Raw genomic sequence first — 20993 nt, forward strand, 5'->3', positions numbered from 1 at the left:
GGAAGTCAACATTGAACTAAGTGATATACTGTAGGAATGTGATCATGTGCACAGGGTATACTAATTCCTTCCTCCCCCTGATTTTCATTAACAGATGACTAACTGCATATCTTGACCACATGAAGGTATCTGAGGAGGGAGCTCCAGGCAATTTTTAATGAAGCATATCTCGTCTCTCTCTCATGAGAAAAAACAATAACAGCGTAACACTGGCAGAAAAGAAGATGGCTGTCTTAAGCATGCCTTATTCAGTCTTACATGAACAGTCCTGGACGGAGAGATGACTAATTCCATCACGAAAGGTGTGCACATCTTTTTTTGTGTGCCGTTTGATGTCTCTTTTATTCATTTTATCATGTCCTCCAACCAGAGGTGATCCTTTTTGTATTACATATCATGTAAAACGCATGCAAATTATTACGCAATAGGATGCCCAGAATAGACTTTGTTGTTTTCCCTCATGTCTGTGTGGCTATTTTGCATCCAAAGGAATTATGTTTTTTTATGAAATTGTCCTGAACTGAAAAATACTGTTATATTCTTAAATAACTTTGTACAGCTGATTCATTAAACTATGTTTGATTTAGTGAAAGGAAAGTCCACTCTTAACAGCCATTATAGTGAAAATGTGATGCAAGGGATTCAAAGTCTGGCAGTATTTACTTGAAAATGATTATAGAAAATGACTACTATATATCTATCTAGTTATAAATAAAATTACAATTAAGTGTTTATTTTTCAGAGTAACTTAGGATGTCTTGTATATGTTGAGGTACGAGTGTTCAAACAATAGCAAATACTGTATGTGAAGAAAAAAAGACATTTTATATTTCCCAACTTAATTCATTCATTTTTATTTTTCTGAAATTGTACAGCATGGCTATTATCCTATGCAATATGTATTCATATATAGATATATTGGGGGTAGTTTGTTTTTCTCAGTGAAGCTTTAATATTGTGGGATCACTTGGAAGCTGGTATAGCAAAATGCACTGCTGTAGCTGCATGACTCCTGTCCTATAAATACAGTGTATCCATGTGTATTGCAGTGCAAATGGACCGACATTAGGCTGGAAATGGAAGGAGCTATGGTATCTCTAGCCACAATAAAACATCAGACCAATAACATACGAGACCAATACATTTTTGAAAATAAAAGGCTCCAAAATACATTTTGTTTCTTTGCCTCGAAAATCCTTTCTAGAAACCGCAACATTTGTGCCAGTTTAAATATCCTCCTAGAACACAATGGTCACTATGTTCCAGCACACATTTACATAATCAGCAGCATGAAGAACAACACATCCCAACTCTTCCACAACCCACCTCCCACATGTGTACCGTGTGTAGGGAGTTGACCTGTCTCTCTCTGCTGTTTGTGTTGATGAGCTTCAGCTCCTCAGTCCTTGAGCACTCTCCTCAGCTCCCCCTCCACCTCCTCCACCAAGGCAGGGAAGCTGGGGTCCAAGAGACACAGGCGGACAAAGGGCTCCAGCTCCCCACGGGACAGAGCACTGTGGCGGTACACCAGGGGCAAGGACAGACCATGCTCGCCCAGGAAGTGCTGAGAAAAAAATTGATAGACCAGGGACCTGTTCATTTCTTTGTATACAATTAAAGCCATGATATTGGCTAACTATAATCTCCCAAGTCAGTTAGGTGTTCATTATTTCATTGGCCTACCCTACACTTCAGTAGTGGCGGGGAATAACTACAACCCCATGAAGTGTAGGTTACATTCAAGCTCAGTGGGTGAGAGTAGTAATGTTAAATAGCTACTATTTATTCACCTTGCGCGATTGTCAAACTCCATCAAGTGATCATTACATGAATCATCACCCTCAGCATTCATCAGTCATCTATCTAATCACTGTGTTGTGTCAGTACCAACCTACCTGGGTAAGACGTTTGATGGATAAAGAGCCCTGGACGACCTCCGGTTCAGTAGCCATAGCCTCCCCAGCACCCGCCTGATGACAAGGTTAAAAGAGATGATACTAATGCCACAGGACTTTACAGGGCAACACACCAAGGGAGGTTAAGCTGCATCATAGCTGCATCCTTTATTGAATGATTTCCCTCAGTCATCATGGCTCATTCATCCTCACTGACAGCTTTTTCAAATGTGTGTGATGGTTTATTGTTGGTTTAATTTCTCCCCCTTCTGTGTGGGGAGGTTAAGGATGAACATATTTCACATTGTCATTGATTCATACATAAAAGCGATATCAACCTAGTTGGTTCCAGGGCCATTCAGTATTAAACAAGCTATATTGTTTTCATGCCTGTAAATAGCACCATCTAGTGGGTGATTCTTACTGTAACAACAGCAACTTTAATACCTCAACTATAGTTTGCCTCATACATTATGAAGAATAACATTCTTAAAATAAGAACAGCTTTAAAGGTGAAAAAAACAAACATGCAATGCACTCATTTCAATTAGATAATGTATTGCAGGAGCTGTTCCAATTCAGATGTTCCAAAATACACTTTCATGATACAATACGTAGCTACATGTTTTCAGTGTGTATGTGTTGTTGAGTACCTGTTGATTCTGTGCAGTGGTCTTGGTAGGGGGCTGATTGGGTGTTGGGGGGCAGCTGAGTGGTGGTGGTGGGGGCCCCCTCTGTGTGGTGACAGGCAGGTACTCCTTCAGTCTGAGTACTGCACTGCTACACTCCTCCAGGGCCTCAGCCCTGCTGCCACTGAACTGCATCCTGATCAGACGGCTCTCCCCCTGCACATACACAGCATTGTTTCGTTTGAGAGCTAGCCAATATCTCCTCTTCGAATGCTACTAAGACAATCTTAACAAGCTTGACACGCCACTTACAATTCATCAGTGGCACTTATCTAGAACACTTATTTAGCCTACATATCACTCACAAGCCAGGCCCTTGGCAGAACATGGGCAACCAAAGCACTGCTTACAGCCAGCTAGTTGTTCCAAGACTGGTAAAATGCATCGTGTCAGGCCTCAGATCCCCTTAAATCAGGCCATTTAATGACCAATTACACTGTTGTCTCAGCACAGCCACCCCTGCCAAACATCAGGTCTGCCACGCTCATGTCAGTGTGAAATCTGGCTATGGTAAATAAAGCTGCCACTATACAAATTGCTGAGGAAATTACAGACTAAAATTCCGGTGTTGCCTTGTAGTCAACATTAGCCTAAGTTTCATATAAAACTAGGTGCTAGAATAATAATACAATTTGGTATGTAGACTCTTGTATACTTTAGCTAGCTACTATTTAAAAATTGGTGTTGTTTCTTAAAGCAAATAAAGGCTTTCGCAACCCACCTTAACAGTCAGACGGAACAGCAGGGTATCTGATTTCTGCTGAACTTTGAGGTAGCTTGGAGCATCAAGTAAGGAAAACCCATCCTGAAAAATGTAGAATCACAACAATCAGACAGACTAACAATTGTAAACAAACAACAGTCAAAAGTCATAGTAGTAAAATCAAAGTCATATGGGATAGGGCACATAGCTAATCCTCATGTCTTCAATGAGACAAAAAAGTACATTTAATAGTATCAGACGGAGCATGCAGCGATCACAGCTCTACTTTTGGTTAGCAGGAGCTGGAGCAAATCTCAAATTATCTGAAATGACATAAGTACGCCTACAGGGGGCTCTATTGACTCAGGAACCCATCCAGACCCTGTGACCAGCATCATGCCATCAGAATGTCTTTGGAAAGATAACTTCCATCTCAAACAACCAGCTGTTGGAGGCTGAATGTTGTTGTACTAAATATTAGTTTTGATTGAGTCATAAGGTGTGTTCGAATACTCAAACCGTACTATTTGTGACGTGAATTGAGTATATAAACTCAGCAAAAAAAGAAACTTTTTCTTTCAACAATAATTTGTAAAAATCCAAATAAAAAATAATGCGTTTAAACACTGTTTCCCATGCTTGTTCAATGAACCATAAAGAATTAATGAACATGCACCTGTGGAACGATTGTTAACGTTAAGACACTAACAGCTTATAGACGGTAGGCAATTAAGGTCCAAGTTATGAAAACTTAGGACACTAAAGAGGCCTTTCTACGGACTCTGAAAAACACCAAAAGAAAGATGCCCAGGGTCCCTTCTCAACTGCGTGAACGTGCCTTAGGCATGCTGCAAGGAGGCATGAAGACTGCAGATGTGGCCAGGGCAATAAATTGCAATGTCCGTACTGTGAGACACCTAAGACTGTGCTACAGGGAGACAGGACACACAGCTGATCGTCCTCGCAGTGGCAGACCACGTGTAACAACACCTGCACAGGATCGGTACATTTGAACATCACACCTACGGGACAGGTACAGGATGGCAACAACAACTGCTCGAGTTACACCAGGAACACACAATCCCTCCATCAGTGCTCAGACTGTCCGCAATAGGCTGACAGAGGCTGGATTGAGGGCTTGTAGGCCTGTTGTAAGGCAGGTCATCACCAGACATCACCGGAAAAAATGTCGCCTGTGGGCAAAAACCCACCGTCCCTGGACCAGACAGGACTGGCAAAAAGTGCTCTTCACTGACAAGTCGCGGTTTTGTCTCACCAGGGGTGATGTTCGGATTCGCGGATTGATTTGGAAGTGGAGGGTCTATCATGGTCTGGGACAGTGTGTCACAGCATCATCGGACTGAGCTTGTTATCATTGCAGGCAATCTCAACGCTGTGCGTTACAGGGAAGACATCCTTCTCCCTCATTTGATACCCTTCCTGCAGGCTCATCCTGACATGACCCTCCAGACTGACAATGCCACCAGCCATACTGCTTGTTCTGTGCGTGATTTCCTGCAAGACAGGAATGTCAGTGTTCTGCCATGGCCAGCGAAGAGCCCGGATCTCAATCCCATTGAGCACGTCTGGGACCGATTGGATCAGAGGGTGAGGGCTAGGGCCATTCCATTGGGTCAGAAGTTTACATACACTCAATTAGTATTTGGTAGCATTGCCTTTACATTGTTTAACTTGAGTCAAACGTTTTGGGTAGCGTTCCACAAGCTTCCCACAATGAGTTGGGTGAATTTTGGCCCATTCTTCCTGACAGAGCTGGTGTAACTGAGTCAGGTTTGTATGCCTCTTTGCACGCACACGCTTTTTACGTTCTGCCCACAAATTTTCTATAGGATTGAGGTCAGGGCTTTGTGATGGCCACTCCAATACCTTGACTTTGTTGCCCTTAAGACATTTTGTCACAACTTTGAAAATGTGCTTGGGGTCATTGTCCATTTGGGACCAAGCTTTAACTTCCTGACTGACGTTGCTTCAATATATCCACATAATTGTTCTCCCTATGATGCCATCCATTTTGTGAAGTGCACCAGTCCCTTCTGCAACAAAACACCCCCAAAACATGATGCTGCCACCACAGTGCTTCACGGTTGGGATGGTGTTCTTCAGCTTGCAAGCCTCCCCCCTTTTCCTCCAAACATAATGATGGTCATTATGGCCAAACAGTTCTATTTTTGTTTCATCAGACCAGAGGACATTTCTCCATAAACTACAATCTATGTCCCCTTGTGCAGTTGCAAACCGTAGTCTGGCTTTTTTATGGCAGTTTTGGAGCACTGGCTTCTTCCTTGCTAAACGGCCTTTCAGGTTATGTCGATATAGGATTCGTTTTGCTGCGAATATAGATACTTTTGTACCTGTTTCCTCCAGCATCTTCACAAGGTCCTTTGCTGTTGTTCTGGGATTGATTTGCACTTCTCGCACCAAAGTTCGTTGATCTTTAGGGGACAGAAATAATTTCCTTCCTGAGCGGAATGACGGCTGTGTCGTCCCATGGTGTTTATACTTGCATACTATTGTTTGTACAGATGAACATGGTACCTTCAGGCATTTGGAAATTGCTCCCAAGGATGAACCAGACTTGCGGAGGTCTACCATTTTTTTCTGAGGTCTTGGCTGATTTCTTTTGATTTTCCAATGATGTCAAGCAAAGAGGCAGAGTTTGAAGGTAGGCCTTGAAATACATCCATAGGTACACCTCCAATTGACTCAAATTATGTCAATTAGCCTATCAGAAGCTTCTAAAGCCATGAAATAATTTTCTGTAATTTTCGAAGGTGTTTAAAGGCACGGTCAATGCAGTGTATGTAAACTTCTGACCTACTGGAATTGTGATACAGTGAATTATAAGTGAAATAATCTGTCTGTAAACAATTGTTGGAAAAATTACTTGTGTCATGCACAAAGTAGATGTCCTAACTGACTTGCCAAAACTATAGTTTGTTAACAAGAAACTTGTGGAGTGGTTGAAAAACTAGTTTTAATGACTCCAACCTAAGTGTATGTAAACTTCTGACTTCAACTGTACCCAACGTTAGTTGGCTACTGATACATCGAACTTGCTAGGCAGTATTATTAACTATCTGCTATCTAACTAATTACCCAACGTTTATTGACTTGATAATTTACATAATTCTTAGCTAAGTGGCATGGACATTGTTCATTCTGGCTATCTACTCCGATTTCAGAGCCATCTCGCGCCGAATAACTGATGAATTCACAAATGCTCAACACCCGTTGAATATGGCCGGTGTCAGTAAAAGTCGGCAAAAGAAAGCATAAATATATTGTTGCCAGCAGCAGTTACTGTCACCAACACTCTAGATAACATGAAAACATCATCATCAGCTCTGCTAGGGCAAGTAAAATGGTCAGAGGGAGGTGTTCTCTCAGTCTCATTTGTGTCTGGAAGTAGCTAGCCAACGTTAGCTTGGGTGCTTGACTGCCGCTGAACGCTCGGATCAACCCTACTCCTCGGCCAGAGCGTCCAGTGTGCGCTCTGAACGCTCCCAACATATGAACGGACAATCTGACAATTTGGATTTACAAACACCCAGAGCACACTCTGGCACTCCAAATTGAATTTACAAACACAACCAAAATCGTAAAATGTTTAGCTAGTCAGTTCTTATGCTAACAAGCTAGCAAGAGGTTGCATAGCAACAGCATCAACTTCAGGTAGACAGGCGAAGCTCTAGTACGCTCAACTGAAACGATACGGTTTGTTTACAGTATACTAAAATGAACTAATAGTATATAGTATGTAGTAAATACTCATTAAGTATGTCGTATACAGTATGTTAGTATGGGTATTCGAACACAGCTAAAGTCTGTTGAGTAGAAATGTCTCCATGATTAGGCTACAATGAATAAAAACAGGTGTTAGTTTAGTTCCAAGTATGGATCAGCACTTTTCTAACCAAGTGAAAAATGACACTTTCCTGAATACTTTCAGATGTCATCTGACACCTTACAATTTATAACTATTTAACATCAACTAAAGTACAAATCTATTTAAACACTATTCTGTTTAGTAGTTTCTTCAGCATTGGAATTTGCGTTGAAATGTACCAGGGAAATATAGGTCAATAATACCTGCTGTGTTGACAGGAGACAGTAGTTGCGTTTTGCACATTATTAATGATAGAAAATGTGTTGGACCTTGTCCTGAGCACAGGGAAATGCTAACTTTATGACAGGATATTTGGAATAACATTTTACCATAGCAACATATCCTTCTTAGTGATATAGATACTGCAAGTTATGTTTCTCCATTTCAAATGGACTTCAGCACAATGGAGGGATGGATACTCTACTCAGCTCTGTTACATAAAACATTACACTTCAGCTCCGTACTTCCAGATTCAAAACAGATTTCAATTTTCCTACTCCGCTGAGATGTTCGGAAGGGATTACATCAAATTTGTATTTTTAGTTGAAAATGATCATACCAGGAAGGCATCACATTACATAATTTCAACAAGACTTGTCAAATCATTCTGAGACATAGTCAATCGTTTTCTGAGTCAGGTTGAGAGGTTCCATTTTCTATAATCCCAATCCCCTCCTTCCTCCAAATACTGAGAGAAAGACCCTATTAAACCATATCTTAGAATCAGGAGTAATCTGGATGATGATTATACTCAATAACCCTCTCTCTCCTCCAGCATGGTGCATCCTAATATGGCATCATCATTCAGTTGGGACTCCCCTGGCATCAGCCACCGTGTACTACTGTAAACTCCCTTTATTGAAAGATACTCAAGAGCGTTACGATTAAGGGCGCCGATCTATCAATGACCGCTATCCCCTTTTGTCAGAGAGCACTTTGTGTCCTGACCTGAATAAGCATGTAGCCTTGCCTGGCACCCTGGCTCAGCAAGATGGCTGTAGCCACTTTCCATCCATCACTTGATGTGGCATAGCGCAGCTATGGCCCTTGTGTTTCTACAGCAATTTCTCTCAGCTGCACACAGAGTCTGGCAGTGAACCTTGAGAAGACACAGGATAAACTGCACACTAACACAGGCACTATTCTGTAGACAGAACAGTGGTGGCAGGCAGCCTAGTGGTTAGAGCGTTGGACTTGTAACTGAAAGTTTGCAAGATCAAATCCCCAAGCTGACAAGGTAAAAATATGTCCTTCTGCCCCTGAACAAGGCAGTTAACCCACTGTTCCTAGGCTGTCATTGAAAATAAGATTTTCTTCTGAACTGACTTGCCTGTAAAATAAATCAAATAGAAAGTACAACAGCAACATAGCTGGTGTTCAGTACTTGTTTTCGTTCCCTGTGTTTCAAAGGACTTGGAATCAAGTAATTTCTCAACATTGTTGCAAAAACATACAATTGTATCAATAGCTAGGCTATCTGCCTATAAGCCAAATAGTGGAGATCTAAGCTTAGACTAGCCCTTGATAATAAAAACAAGTGTACAAAGTTGAGTGTACAAAACATTATTAAAACCTTCCTAAAATTGAGTTGCACCCCCTTTTAACCTCAGAACAGCCTCATTTATTTGGGGCGTGGACTCTGCAAGGTACTGAAAGCATTCCACAGGGATGCTGGCCCATGTTGACTCTAATGCTTCCCACAGTTGTGTCAAATTGGCTGGCTGTCCTTTGGGTGGTGGACCATTCTTGATACACACAGGAAACTGTTGAGCGTGAAGAACCCAGCAACGTTGCAGTTCTTGACACACTCAAACTGGTGCACCTGGCACCTACTACTATAACCCATTCAAAGACACTGCAATCTTTTGTCATGCCCATTCACCCTCTGAATGGCACACACACACACACACAATCAATGTCTCAATTGTCTCAAGGCTTAAAAATCCTTCTTTAACCTGTCTCTTTCCCTTTACCTACACTGATTGAAGTGGATTTAACATGTGACATAAATAAGTGTTCATAGCTTTCAACTGGATTCACCTGGTAAGTATGTCATGGAAAGAGCAGGTGTTCCTAATTTTTTGTACAGTCAGTGTAATTAGGCCAACAGGTTGGACAATAACAGTTATTATGTCTATGGAGGGTACATTTGGCAATAATTTGGTATATGATAATGAGTTATTGAATATATTGGGGGAATTTTTATTTGTATTTGATCTTATTTGGATACATTGATATTTGGCCTAGAGATGTGCATGTGTGAAATGTGCAGGTGTAACCGATGTGAAATGGCTAGCTATTTAGCGGTGGTGCGCGCTAATAGCGCTTCAATCGGGTCACATCACTTCAATCGAGCTCTGAGTTCCCCTTGATCTACATAGGCTGTGGCTTTTGTGGCGCGATGGGTAACGACGCTTCGTGGGTGTCAGTTGTCTACGTGTGCAGAGGGTCCCTGGTTCGAGCCCAGGTAGGATAGAGGGAAGGAAGCTATACTGTTACACGAGTCCAGCTCAAAGACGGTAAAAACTAGATTCAGATCCATCCAGGAATTTCTTGACTATTTGACATCGAAGGACATATAATGTAGTTAGACCTCAACTCACTTACCAGAAGATCGTGGCCTTGGGACACCAACATATGACCAGATTCCACAATGGTGAGCACCAATTCACCCGCGCTTTCACTGGGCTCAAACATCTAGAGAAGTTTCAAGACACATTTTCAACATCTACAGCTGGATGATTCATATCACATCTGAGGCAAGTTCATTCACTAACCATAATGTAAAGTGTAGGCCTATAAGTATTTTATTTACTAATGTAGTAAACTAGCCTACGTTTGTAAACAACGTTTGGTTAGCCTATCTAGCAAGTGGCATTAGGTAGCTAACTTTAGCTAGCGTCATCATCAACACAGACGTTGGACAAAATTCACGACTAGACAACTTCATGTCACCTTCCATGGATTACCGCCGTCTTCTTTGGTCCCAGGCAAAAAACGTCCAAAGCGTTTCAACGTCCATATAGATTTATGTACAGTTGCCATTTGTAAAAACAATTCTAATAATAATATATATATCTCAGAAGAGCTATATATCAGAAATCACGAGTCACGCCTGTAGATTGGGTTTCTGTGTGCGCGCATGCGCTGGGTTCTGGCTGGGGATGCTAGAAGTGCGCCTTTTTTTGTGCTAGCCTAGCACACTAGTTGCACCTACTCAACTCTAACCAACCTTTGATTCGTTTAGTGATGTGTTAGTGGTGCTGGGTTAGAATAGAGACCACGTTTACATGCGCACAGTATGCATAGCGCATACACCGCTTAAAGTCTTGGATAAAGTGTTTACATGCACCTTTGATATCCCGCTCACGTGCATCTCTGTACCCATGAATAAACAGAATATTCCCCATTTAAATTTATATAGAATAGTAACTGAAATATGGACACTGACTGTAGGTCAATAACCTCTCACAAATATAATATTAACTCATGCAGAATTATGCATTTCTTGCAGTGTAATTATACAACAAATGTTAATTTAGTCTCAGGAACAGGAGTGGAGAAATATGATTTATTTCTTTCAGCCTCTCTTTAGAAAATGTGAATGAGCATGTCATGTAATGTGTTATGTGTTATACAAGCAGTATTTCACCAGTGGTGGTTGTTGATGTTTAAGATGAGGGAGGTCAATAATTTTTTTAGGAGCATGGCCTTATTTCTATTACAGCATATTGGATGACTGGAATTCATATTCCATTCACCCAGCTCAATGTAACATCGATAGGTTTAGGCCACTACATGATCCTCAAATTTTCCCAATACCAATAATGAGGTTGCTAAAACCTAGCCTACGAATGAAAGTTTACAACGTAGTTGCACAGGTCGAGAGAAAAATGTGATTAATACAGGTGACAGTGACACATTCAGTACCGCCTTGCACACTCTTGCCTGCATCTAGCTGATATAGGGTGTAATCATTAGTCCACCAGTTGGAAACAATCGTTTCTATTGGATAAATTCAAGTATATTTAGCCCTGTTTCGTTCTGTTTGCTTCTGTTGAAGAAACGTCAATCAACAGAATCGTGGGACACCCTTGATGACACGCAAACACAGTTCACTTTCATAGCAGCCACATACAAACAGCATGAACATTTTGATCGTTGTATAATTCCTTCTCGCATCTACACACTTTCCTCCTCCCACCTTTTCCGTTAGCTTCTGGATTTCAGTACACAACACATCAGCTGTCTGTGACCAGGCAAAAAAAACTTTCCAAGCCAAACCTTCCTATCATAACTGCTAACCGCTACACACAGCCTACATTGTTGTCACCATATTAGCTAACAACATTAGAAATGTCACAGTCAATATAGCTACTAGAACTAACGTGTTAGTAAACCCGCTACAATCATGCAGTACAGTGTACAGTCAGCAAGAAGTTACACCCAGTAGCAATCATTTAATAAAACCAAAAGCTTACCTTGGACTTGGAAGAGTTCAAGTGTTGGATAGCCATAGCCAGATAGCTAACATAGTATTCCTCTGTTTGGTCCCGGGTGTTTTAGTAGGTTAAACTAGCTAGCTAAATGAAAGTGAAAGTTTAAAAAAATAATGTATAGTTCTTTCTCTCTCTCTCTTGCTTTTCCTTCATTTTTAAATAAATACATTTCTTCAAAACTGTTCAACTATTGACTTTCTCTCTCTTTGAGTCAACTACTCACCACATGTTATACACTGCAGTCCTAGCTAGCTGTAGCTTATGCTTTTAGTACCAGATGTATTCTCTTATCCTTTCATTGGGTGGACAACATTGCAGTTCATGCTGCAAGAACTCTGATAGGTTGTCCTCCAGAAGTTGTCATAATTGCTGTGTAAGTCTATGGAAGGGGGTGAGAACCATGAGCCTCCTTGGTTTTGTATTTAAGTCAATGTACCCAGAGGAGGACGGAAAATGGTGGTGCTACCCTCAGCTGGTGAGCCTACTGTAGACCTTCATTGCAAAACGGTTTGTTTTAATTATTTATTTGGTGACGTGAATATATTTAGTATAGGCCTAGTTTTAGCAAAAAAAAATATATTTATGTTTCACTTTATATATATATATTTCCCCCCTTTTTTCCCCCAATTCCGTGGTATTCAATTGGTAGTTAAAGTCTTGTCCCATCACCGCAACTCCCGTATGGACTCAGGAGGTCGAGAGCCGTGCATTCTCTGAAACACAACCCAGCCAAGCCGCACTGCTTCTTGACACACTGCTTGCTTAACCCGGAAGCCAGCCGCACCAATGTGTCGGAGGACTGTTAAACAGTCACCACTAACTTTGAGTGGCTGCTGCCAACACACTGACTCAACTCCAGCCACTTTAATAATGGGAATTGATGGGAATTGATGTAAAATATATCACTAGCCACTTTAAACAATGCTACTTAATATAATGTTTACATACCCTACATGATTTATCTCATATGTATACGTATATACTGTACTCTATATCATCTACTGCATCTTTATGTAATACATGTATCACTAGCCACTTTAAACTATGCCACTTTGTTTACATACACATCTCATATGTATATACTGTACTCGATACCATCTACTGCATCTTGCCAATTCCGCTCTGTACCATCACTCATTCATATATCTTTATGTACATATTCTTTATCCCTTTACACTTGTGTGTATAAGGTAGTCGTTTTGGAATTGTTAGCTAGATTACTCGTTGGTTATTACTGCATTGTCGGAACTAGAAGCACAAGCATTTCGCTACACTCTCATTATCATCTGCTAACCATGTGTATGTGACAAATAAAATTTGATTTGATTTGAAACACCGTACACCTGGCCTACCGTGTCAGCGTGCATTGCGCCCGGCCCGTCATAGGAGGCGCTAGTGCGCGATGGGCCAAGAACATCCCTGTCGGCCAAACCCTCCCCTAACCCAGACAACGCTGGGCCAATTGTACACTGCCCCATGGGTCTCCCGGTCGCGGCCCGCTGCGACAGAGCCTGGACTCAAACCAGGATCTCTAGTGGCACAGACCTTAGACCACTCAGGAGGCACTATATTTATTTTGATGAAATTCACTGAGGAGGATGGTCCTCCCCTTCCTCCTCTGAGGAGCTTTAACTGATTTTCAACCACATAAAATATGCACCCAAGACGAACTGAAGTCTTATCAGAAACTTGTTTCATGGTTTTCTCAGCTTTTCATTTCCTTTAAAACCGGACAAACTGATGACATTTGGATATTTTGCACAGGACCAATCTTTCCACTGTTTTGGAGTTTTCTTCCCGGTCCCTAAACAAAACAGACAACTTTACCATTGTTACCTAGATTACTAATGCATTCATTCTATCGATGTAAGACATTATTCTGCTGAGCACTACTTTATTTAGTCTTCTGGGGCAACAAGTTATGACAGAAGAGAAGCTACATGTATCTTAACTATAGTTGACATAGCAAATGTCGAACAAAATGTCTGAAATTATAATATGGCCTACCAAATGTTGGAAATTATAAGCAGAAACATGTCTAAATTAGGGGTGAAAGTAGCCAGTAGGCTATAAGGTCCAGTGCGGAGTATCAGCAAAATAAAGAATTATTATTTGAAGTGATTTGTTTGACAATCAGATGTAAACATCATCACACTACACCATGATATGTGAAACTGAGCCTGTGCAGACTGAGAAAAACAACAGCAAAGGGGATAAGCTGTTTACATGCCTCAGTATCCCGTCTAAGGTCTGCATATCCCAGGCATCTTATCCGAGTTTCTCATACAAGATTTTTCGGGTTATTGTGAACGGAATATGATGTTTATGTGTCAACTAAAAAAATTAATACTTGAGTATCCCGAATAATAACAGGATATTGGTGTGCATGTGAACGTGGTCAGTGTAGTGTACAGATGTAGGATCTTAATTTGAGCCATGTTTGCTACATCAGGAAAATAATCCTGGAAATGTGAATTATATGTGGATTACAATGAAATTACGTTTTTTTTTGTAGGGGTTAATACATTTTTCATAAGGAAAAATCAAGTCTTGAAATTTCAAGGAGGAAATTACAAACTTCATAAGCCTTTTTAAACCTCAAATACAAGTTTTACATTTCCTGCATTACATCATTAGGCTATAGGCTAACAAACGGTATGATGGGTCTGCACTGAAAAAGTCACATAACGCTTACTTAATTTTTAGGTTTATTTATTATTTTTACTGCATAAGGGATAGTGTACACAGACGTTTCGGCTTGCTGTCTTCTTCAGCGTGTAAGTAAAAAATGTTTTATTCAAAACCGTATTTGTAGGGAAAAACCGTTGAGCAGCAGGTGATTCTAATCAGGGTTGCCACTCATCTGCCAGTCAGGGATGTGGCTTTTCTGATCTACCTGCATACCACAAAGAAATTCAGAATTATTGGGTATGGGATCGGCCACGAAGGGCAATTGAGGGCATCAGGCGTGAACCATTCATGAATCAATTGCCTTAGGTGTCTGCTCACTTGGATACATTATATCAATTCATGAGATGGCTTACCACAGCCTATATCCTTTTTTAACATTCATTAAGTTGATTTAATTTGTATCATGTAGGCATTGTTAAAGTTGAGCAAAATAGACAAAAAATACATCTCTATAACCCTTTAACCATGTATATTTCATATACATTTTGAAAAAACGTGGACATGTTTGGTCTGTGAAAGTTATCTTGATAAATCACCTGTGCTGTATGGCATTAAATTAGTGCAGCAGTTTCCCTTACCAGCTGATCATTCTACCACAGCTGCTGTCTATATCCTACAACCTGATGAACAAAAGCATGAAGAATGGCATAGTAGCGTAAGTATCACCTTTGGACACGCATAGCCTGGGCTGGCATAAAACAATCCCGAGGGGATATACTGTTGAAGTCGGAAGTTTACATACACTTAGGTTGGAGTCATTAAAACAAATTTTTCAAACACTCCACAAATTTCTTGTTAAAACAAACTATAGTTTTGGCAAGTTGGTTAGGACATCTACTTTGTGCATGACACAAGTAATTTTTCCAACAATTGTTTACAGACAGATTATTTCACTTATAATTCACTGTATCACAATTTCAGTGGGTCAGGAGTTTACAAACACTAAGTTGACCGTGCCTTTAAACAGCTTAGAAAATTCCAGAAAATGATGTCATGGCTTTAGATAGACTAATTGGCATCATTTGAGTCAGTTGGAGGTGTACCTGTGGATGTATTTCAATACCTACCTTCAAACTCAGTGCCTCTTTGCTTGACATCATGGGAAAATCAAAAGAAATCCGTCAAGACCTCAGAAAAAATGGTAGACCTCCACAAGTCTGGTTAATCCTTTGGAGCAATTTCCAAATGCCTGAAGGTACCACGTTCATCTGTACAAACAATAGTATGCAAGTATAAACACCATGGGACCACGTGGCCGTCATACCGCTCAGGAAGGAGACGCGTTCTGTCTCCTAGAGATGAACGTACTTTGGTGTGAAATGTGCAAATCAATCCCAGAACAACAGCAAAGGACCATGTGAAGATGCTGGAGCAAACAGGTGCAAAAGTATCTATATCCACAGTAAAACGAGTCCTATATCTACATAACCTGAAAGGCCGCTCAGCAAAGAAGAAGCCACTGCTCCAAAACCGCCATAAAAAAGCCAAACTACGGTTTGCAACTGCACATGGGGACAAAGATCGTAGATTTGGAGAAATGTCCTCTGGTCTGATGAAACAAAAATAGAACTGTTTGGCCATAATGACCATCGTTATGTTTGGAGAAAAAAGGGGGAGGCTTGCAAGCCGAAGAACACCATCCCAACCGTGAAGTACAGTGGTGGCAGCATCATGTTGTGGGGGTGCTTTTCTGCAGGAGGGACTGGTGCACTTCAAAAAATAGATGGCAACATGAGGAAGGAACAATATGTGGATATATTGAAGCAACATCTCAAGACATCAATCAGGAAGTTAAAACTTGGTCGCAAATGGGTCTTCCAAATGGACAATGACCCCAAGCATACATTTGGCAGTTGTGGCAAAATGGCTTAAGGACAACAAAGTTAAGGAATTGGAGTGGCCATCACAAAGCCCTGACCTCAAACCTATAGAAAATTTGTAGGCAGAACTGAAAAAGCATGTGCGAGCAAGGAGGCCTACAAACCTGACTCTGTTACACCAGCTGTCAGGAGGAATGGGCCAAAATTCACCCAACTTATTGTGGGAAGCATGTGGAACGCTACCCAAAACGTTTGAACCAAGTTAAACAATGTAAAGGCAATGCTACCAAATAGTAATTGAGTGTATGTAAACTTCTGACCCATTGGGAATATGATGAAATAAATAAAAGCTGAAATAAATAATTATCTCTACTATTATTCTGACAATTCACAGACTTAAAATAAAGTGGTGATCCTAACTGACCTAAAACAGGGAATTTTTACTTGGATTAAATGTAAGGAATTGTGAAAAACTGAGTTTAAATGTATTTGGCTAAGGTGTTTGTAAACTTCCAACGTCAACTGTAACTTTAAAAGGTAACTATTCAAGAATTGGGGATAGCTTTGCTTATTTGCAGTTCTCGCTCCTACAGACTGGTCTCATAGACTAGACATATTACTATTAAATTTGAATTATATGTTACATGGTTACATAAGATAGAAGGTTACTTATGGCAAATAATGAAAGGAGTGGGGTTGTTCGAGGTGGATGTATAACGCGAACGGTGTGTTCGAATCTAATTACGGAAATTACGGAAACTTCAGCATTTTAACAACTTTTCGCTACTTTTTAACTGCTTAGCATGTTAGCTAACCAGTGCTTGACTTGGACTGAAATAGGTGCCGATACTGTTTATATTTAGGTGCAGGAGCTCCACTTAACTATTCAGCTAATATCCCTATAAGTGGAACAGGAGCTCAAGCAGTAGAACAGTTAAGGTGCCGGTACTCAGTGAGCTCTTGCCCAAGTCAAGCTAACCTGATCCACTTTTTTAAACCTTTATTTAACTAGCCAAGTCAGTTAAGAACACATTCTTATTTACAATGACGGTTACCCCCAACCGCCCTATGGGCCTCCCAATCACAGTCAGATGTGATGCAGCCTGGATTCAAACCAGGAACTGCAGTGACGCCTCTTGCATTGAGATGCAGTGCTTTAGACTGCTGGACAAGTTGGAGCCACCCATTCACCTAACCCTAATTTTAACCCTTCCCCGAACCCTAACTTTAACCTAACTCCTAACCTTAATCCTTAACCCCTCATGCTAGCTAGTGTTAGCCACCTAGCTAGCATTAGCCACCACAAATTGGAATTCGTAACATATCTCTTTTGCATATTCGTAACATATTATATGAATTGCAAGTCGTAACATATCATAGTAATTTGTAACATATCATACAAAATGGATGATGGACATCCACAAATTAATACATACCATATGAAAGGTAACATATCAGACTAAATGGAGTGTCTCAGATTTATGTAGACTACAGAGTAATACGAAATGCTCTAAAACCACGTTGGCTCCTATGGCAACCCATCAGCTTCATGAATATTCATCCTACCAGAATGCTTGGGACAATAGATGTCAGCGGGTCCTTGGATGCTGCTGCTGATGTAGCCTATGGTGCGTGATTGCATTGCATTGTTTATTATTGAGAGGCAGCTGACACAAATCTGGAGGAAAAGAGCATCCCTCCTTACGCTGTTCATGACCTCCTCGTCTCCTCTCTGTCAGTCGGCACGTCCCTCACATATCATGCTAAGGTGGCTTCTACCAGATTTTCCCCTTCACTTGGTGCGCACACGGTTTGAGCGTACGTGCCTACCATGAGTGTTATGGTGAATCGGACTGTCAATGCAGCGAGAGAAGGCATATCTAAACTGTAAGGTAATGATCGAGAGAGGAGCCTCTTCCTGTATTTGCACCAGAAGAGCCACAGCCGCCGGTGTCATGTGTATCAGTGTAATGCTTTCAGGGTTTGAGATTAGCTCCAGACTGGTCGCTCTCACTCACAGATAGGGAGCTGTGTGGTTCGTGGCTATACTTCTCAACAATAACCATCCTATTCTGGACATCTATTGCATTTGAAATTGTTCGTTCCGTCTCAATGTCATAATGGACAGGTTGCACTCCTCCATGCGTAAAAGGCTCTACAGTTTGCCACAGCATATTGGACAGAAAGCTTATATTATGGGCGAAGGAGAAGACGGCGACAAGGACACCCGGAGGAAGAGTATTAGGATGAAACCCTTGCCGTCACCAACCTCCAGAGGAAGCATCAAAGGCATCGGGGAGGCCAGAAGTGGAGACACGGTGATCATGGAGACAGACTTTGGGAGACCAACGAAGACCAGTTTAAACGGAGATTGTCGGAGATTTCGTGGCAGTTTCTCCTCCATCACCAGTCGGCATGTGCACGACTCAGACTCGGCGGAGCAGAGGCGCCTCATCACGGAAGGGGACGTCACCCCGAGCGAGGAGAGCCCCCCCGGAGCTATTGGCGGTGGGGCGGACCAAGGTGCGCAAGGCGCCAGCGCTGGTGGTGCTGGTGGTGCCCAACATGCTTCTCTTGACCAGGAATCAGGGTTCATAAAGTTGGATGGCATTGATCAAATTTCGCCGGACGACGAGAGATTGTACCAGGCAGGATTCATACACAGGCAGTTTGGGGCAATGCTGCAACCGGGGGTCAACAAGTTCTCCCTGAGGATGTTTGGGAGCGAAAAGGCGGTGGAACGGGAACAAGAGCGGGTTAAATCCGCCGGATTTTGGATAATTCACCCGTACAGTGATTTCAGGTAACTACCTCCATTGTGCTCTGGTCAGACGTCAGAGCGTCATGCGCGGATGAAGTGTGGGCAGGATGCGCCCATACACACTCACCTAGCCTACAAGGCAAATTAAATGGGTACTTTATTTTCAACTGATAATTTCACTATCTCACTATCAGGTACAATGGCAAATGCATTAGTGATAGGGTATTTAATGATGAGATAAGAAAATGCCATCATCTCGGATATAAAAGGATACATTTGGTTTATCCCTAATTCTGTGCATAAATGTGTGTGGAACAATTTGTTTAATGAATTGAAAACAAATCAAAAATAATTTACACGTCTGAGAATTACATAATCCCATGATACTTACTCTTCATTTTAAATGTATTTATTAGACATCAGCTATAATAACTTATTCAACATTGGAAATCTAATAATAGTGTAATAAATGTAATGTAGGCTGATATATACGTGGCATCAGAATAATGTGTGGCAGGAACAGGCCAAACATCACACACATAGATGGTTCTCAAAGGTGTCTGTTCATTTTCTTAAACAGAATCAATAGAAGTGTACCAATGTAATATTCTCTCTTTTTCATTAAATCCCAAGTTATATTCAGGGAAATGATTTATCACTAATCAATGTACAGCAACTCTATTGGCTTTATGTGAGGTGATGTGCTAATGACTGAATCATTACCCCCCCCCCACACACACACACACACACTAGTATTTAAGGTTTCAGGTTTCATGTGTTAAAAATGATCATAACCAGTTCTACCTATAAATGACCAGTATCGTTCTTCAAGTTTTCATATGAGGTATACATGGAAGTGCAGCCTCATTCTCTTGTTATTCATTAAGTATTGCCCTTGACTATGACATTGGCTATACAGTACAGTGCATGCATGTGATGCATGGCTTCAAATGTAAAGCACAGGATTGCTTAGCATTATGGACATTGTCCATTATTGATGCTATATGTCAAGGGCCTACTGGCCATATGTCCAAAAACATAGAGTGAATTCTGAAGTATATCCATAGAACGGGTGGAACATGGCTGCAGAGAGTATGAGTTACAGCACAAACCCATATGAATGTAGCCTGCATTTATAAAGCATTTTCACACATTTTCAAAATAAGCAGTGATCTTTATAATCCCAATAATGTAATTAAGTTAATAACAACCTCTTACACAGGTTTAATTTCTTTAGTGGATTGTAATCATTCAGCTGATGCATGTAATATAGGATAGATTAGGAGGGAATATTTTATTAAGGATTTTTTTTTTCTCCAAAAGTGGATTATAGTATCGCAGCAACCAGATACAAAGTTTGATATTGCAATAGTAATATTTGTTATGTATAATTTAAATAGTAAATATATATTGTACAATATCATACTATATTATATTAAACTATATTGTACAATATCATACTATATTATATTAAACTATATTACAGTTTAACACAATTTGAAACAAATGATAGTAATATACATGAATGCTGATTGTTCTTTCATGTATGAGTTCAACCAAATTATCTCAAATTCATGAAACATTTGAGAGGTGATCTTAACCTACCAAGTCACCATACTTTTCAGTATTCTGATACGTTCAAAAATATTTAGGTCATTGACACATTTTGTCTCTGGCTGCCATATTGGGGATCTGTATCAGCGTTTCAAGGACAGTGAAATGGCGCATGAAAACTTTTTCAAAAGTTGACCTCTGACCTCATGCTTACCTTATTCTTTTGAGGTGACACTGAATTGTCAACTGGACATACACAATCTCTAATCATATAGTTAAAATAAAAGCCACCAGCTATTGACATTACATGCTGGCTAATGCCTTTTTTGTTACCAGACGAAACGCTAAGTGCAAAAATGTATCATAGTGTTGTGAAAGACAATAGCAGAAGCCTAATTGCCCGGCAGATCTTTCCCTGTCCTTGACATTGGATTTGATCCAGCTAGTTTGTCTTTGGTTCATCTACTGTACACT

General features: G+C 40.7%; 3 protein-coding genes across 6 annotated transcripts in view; 2 read left to right on the forward strand and 1 right to left on the reverse strand.

Moving 5' to 3' along the window:
- The window catches only part of LOC112263652 (neuroplastin), a 42532-nt gene extending 41360 nt beyond the window's left edge, over nucleotides 1-1172 (forward strand). For all 3 annotated transcript variants that reach the window (XM_024440129.2, XM_024440128.2, XM_024440130.2), the window contains one exon: nucleotides 95-1172. The gene's annotated coding sequence lies outside the window, so the exon portion shown is untranslated. The remainder of the gene's footprint in view (nucleotides 1-94) is intronic.
- Nucleotides 839-10406, reverse strand: rec114 (REC114 meiotic recombination protein). Of its 2 annotated transcripts, XM_024440132.2 has the most exons (6): nucleotides 10150-10406; nucleotides 9802-9891; nucleotides 3306-3389; nucleotides 2549-2740; nucleotides 1896-1970; nucleotides 839-1564 (listed from the first exon to the last, which is right to left on the reverse strand). In XM_024440132.2, the coding sequence occupies exons 1-6, from the start codon at nucleotides 10237-10239 to the stop codon at nucleotides 1400-1402; spliced, it is 696 nt and encodes a 231-aa protein (XP_024295900.1). In that variant the 5' UTR covers nucleotides 10240-10406; the 3' UTR covers nucleotides 839-1399. The 2 variants fall into 2 exon arrangements, with proteins under 2 accessions (XP_024295900.1, XP_024295901.1); XM_024440133.2 differs by lacking the exons at nucleotides 9802-9891; nucleotides 10150-10406 and adding an exon at nucleotides 3531-3617.
- Nucleotides 10407-17960: 7554 nt separating this feature from the next.
- The window catches only part of hcn4 (hyperpolarization activated cyclic nucleotide-gated potassium channel 4), an 86076-nt gene continuing 83043 nt past the window's right edge, over nucleotides 17961-20993 (forward strand). Inside the window, exon 1 of the mRNA XM_042330893.1 lies at nucleotides 17961-19007. Within this exon, the coding sequence (XP_042186827.1) occupies nucleotides 18325-19007 (683 nt within the window). The 5' untranslated portion in view covers nucleotides 17961-18324. The remainder of the gene's footprint in view (nucleotides 19008-20993) is intronic.

The sequence above is a fragment of the Oncorhynchus tshawytscha genome, linkage group LG12 (assembly GCF_018296145.1).
Source record: "Oncorhynchus tshawytscha isolate Ot180627B linkage group LG12, Otsh_v2.0, whole genome shotgun sequence".
In the NCBI taxonomy this organism is placed as follows: domain Eukaryota; kingdom Metazoa; phylum Chordata; class Actinopteri; order Salmoniformes; family Salmonidae; genus Oncorhynchus; species Oncorhynchus tshawytscha.

Coding starts and splice junctions, on each gene's coding strand:
- rec114 (XM_024440132.2), bottom strand. CDS start 10,239: ATGGCAACTGTACATAAATCTATATGGACGTTGAAACGCTTTGGACGT. Junction 3,390..9,801: donor CCCAAGGCCACGATCTTCTG/GTAAGTGAGTTG, acceptor TACATTTTTCAG/GATGGGTTTTCCTTACTTGA. Junction 1,971..2,548: donor CCACTGCACAGAATCAACAG/GTACTCAACAAC, acceptor CCTTGTCATCAG/GCGGGTGCTGGGGAGGCTAT.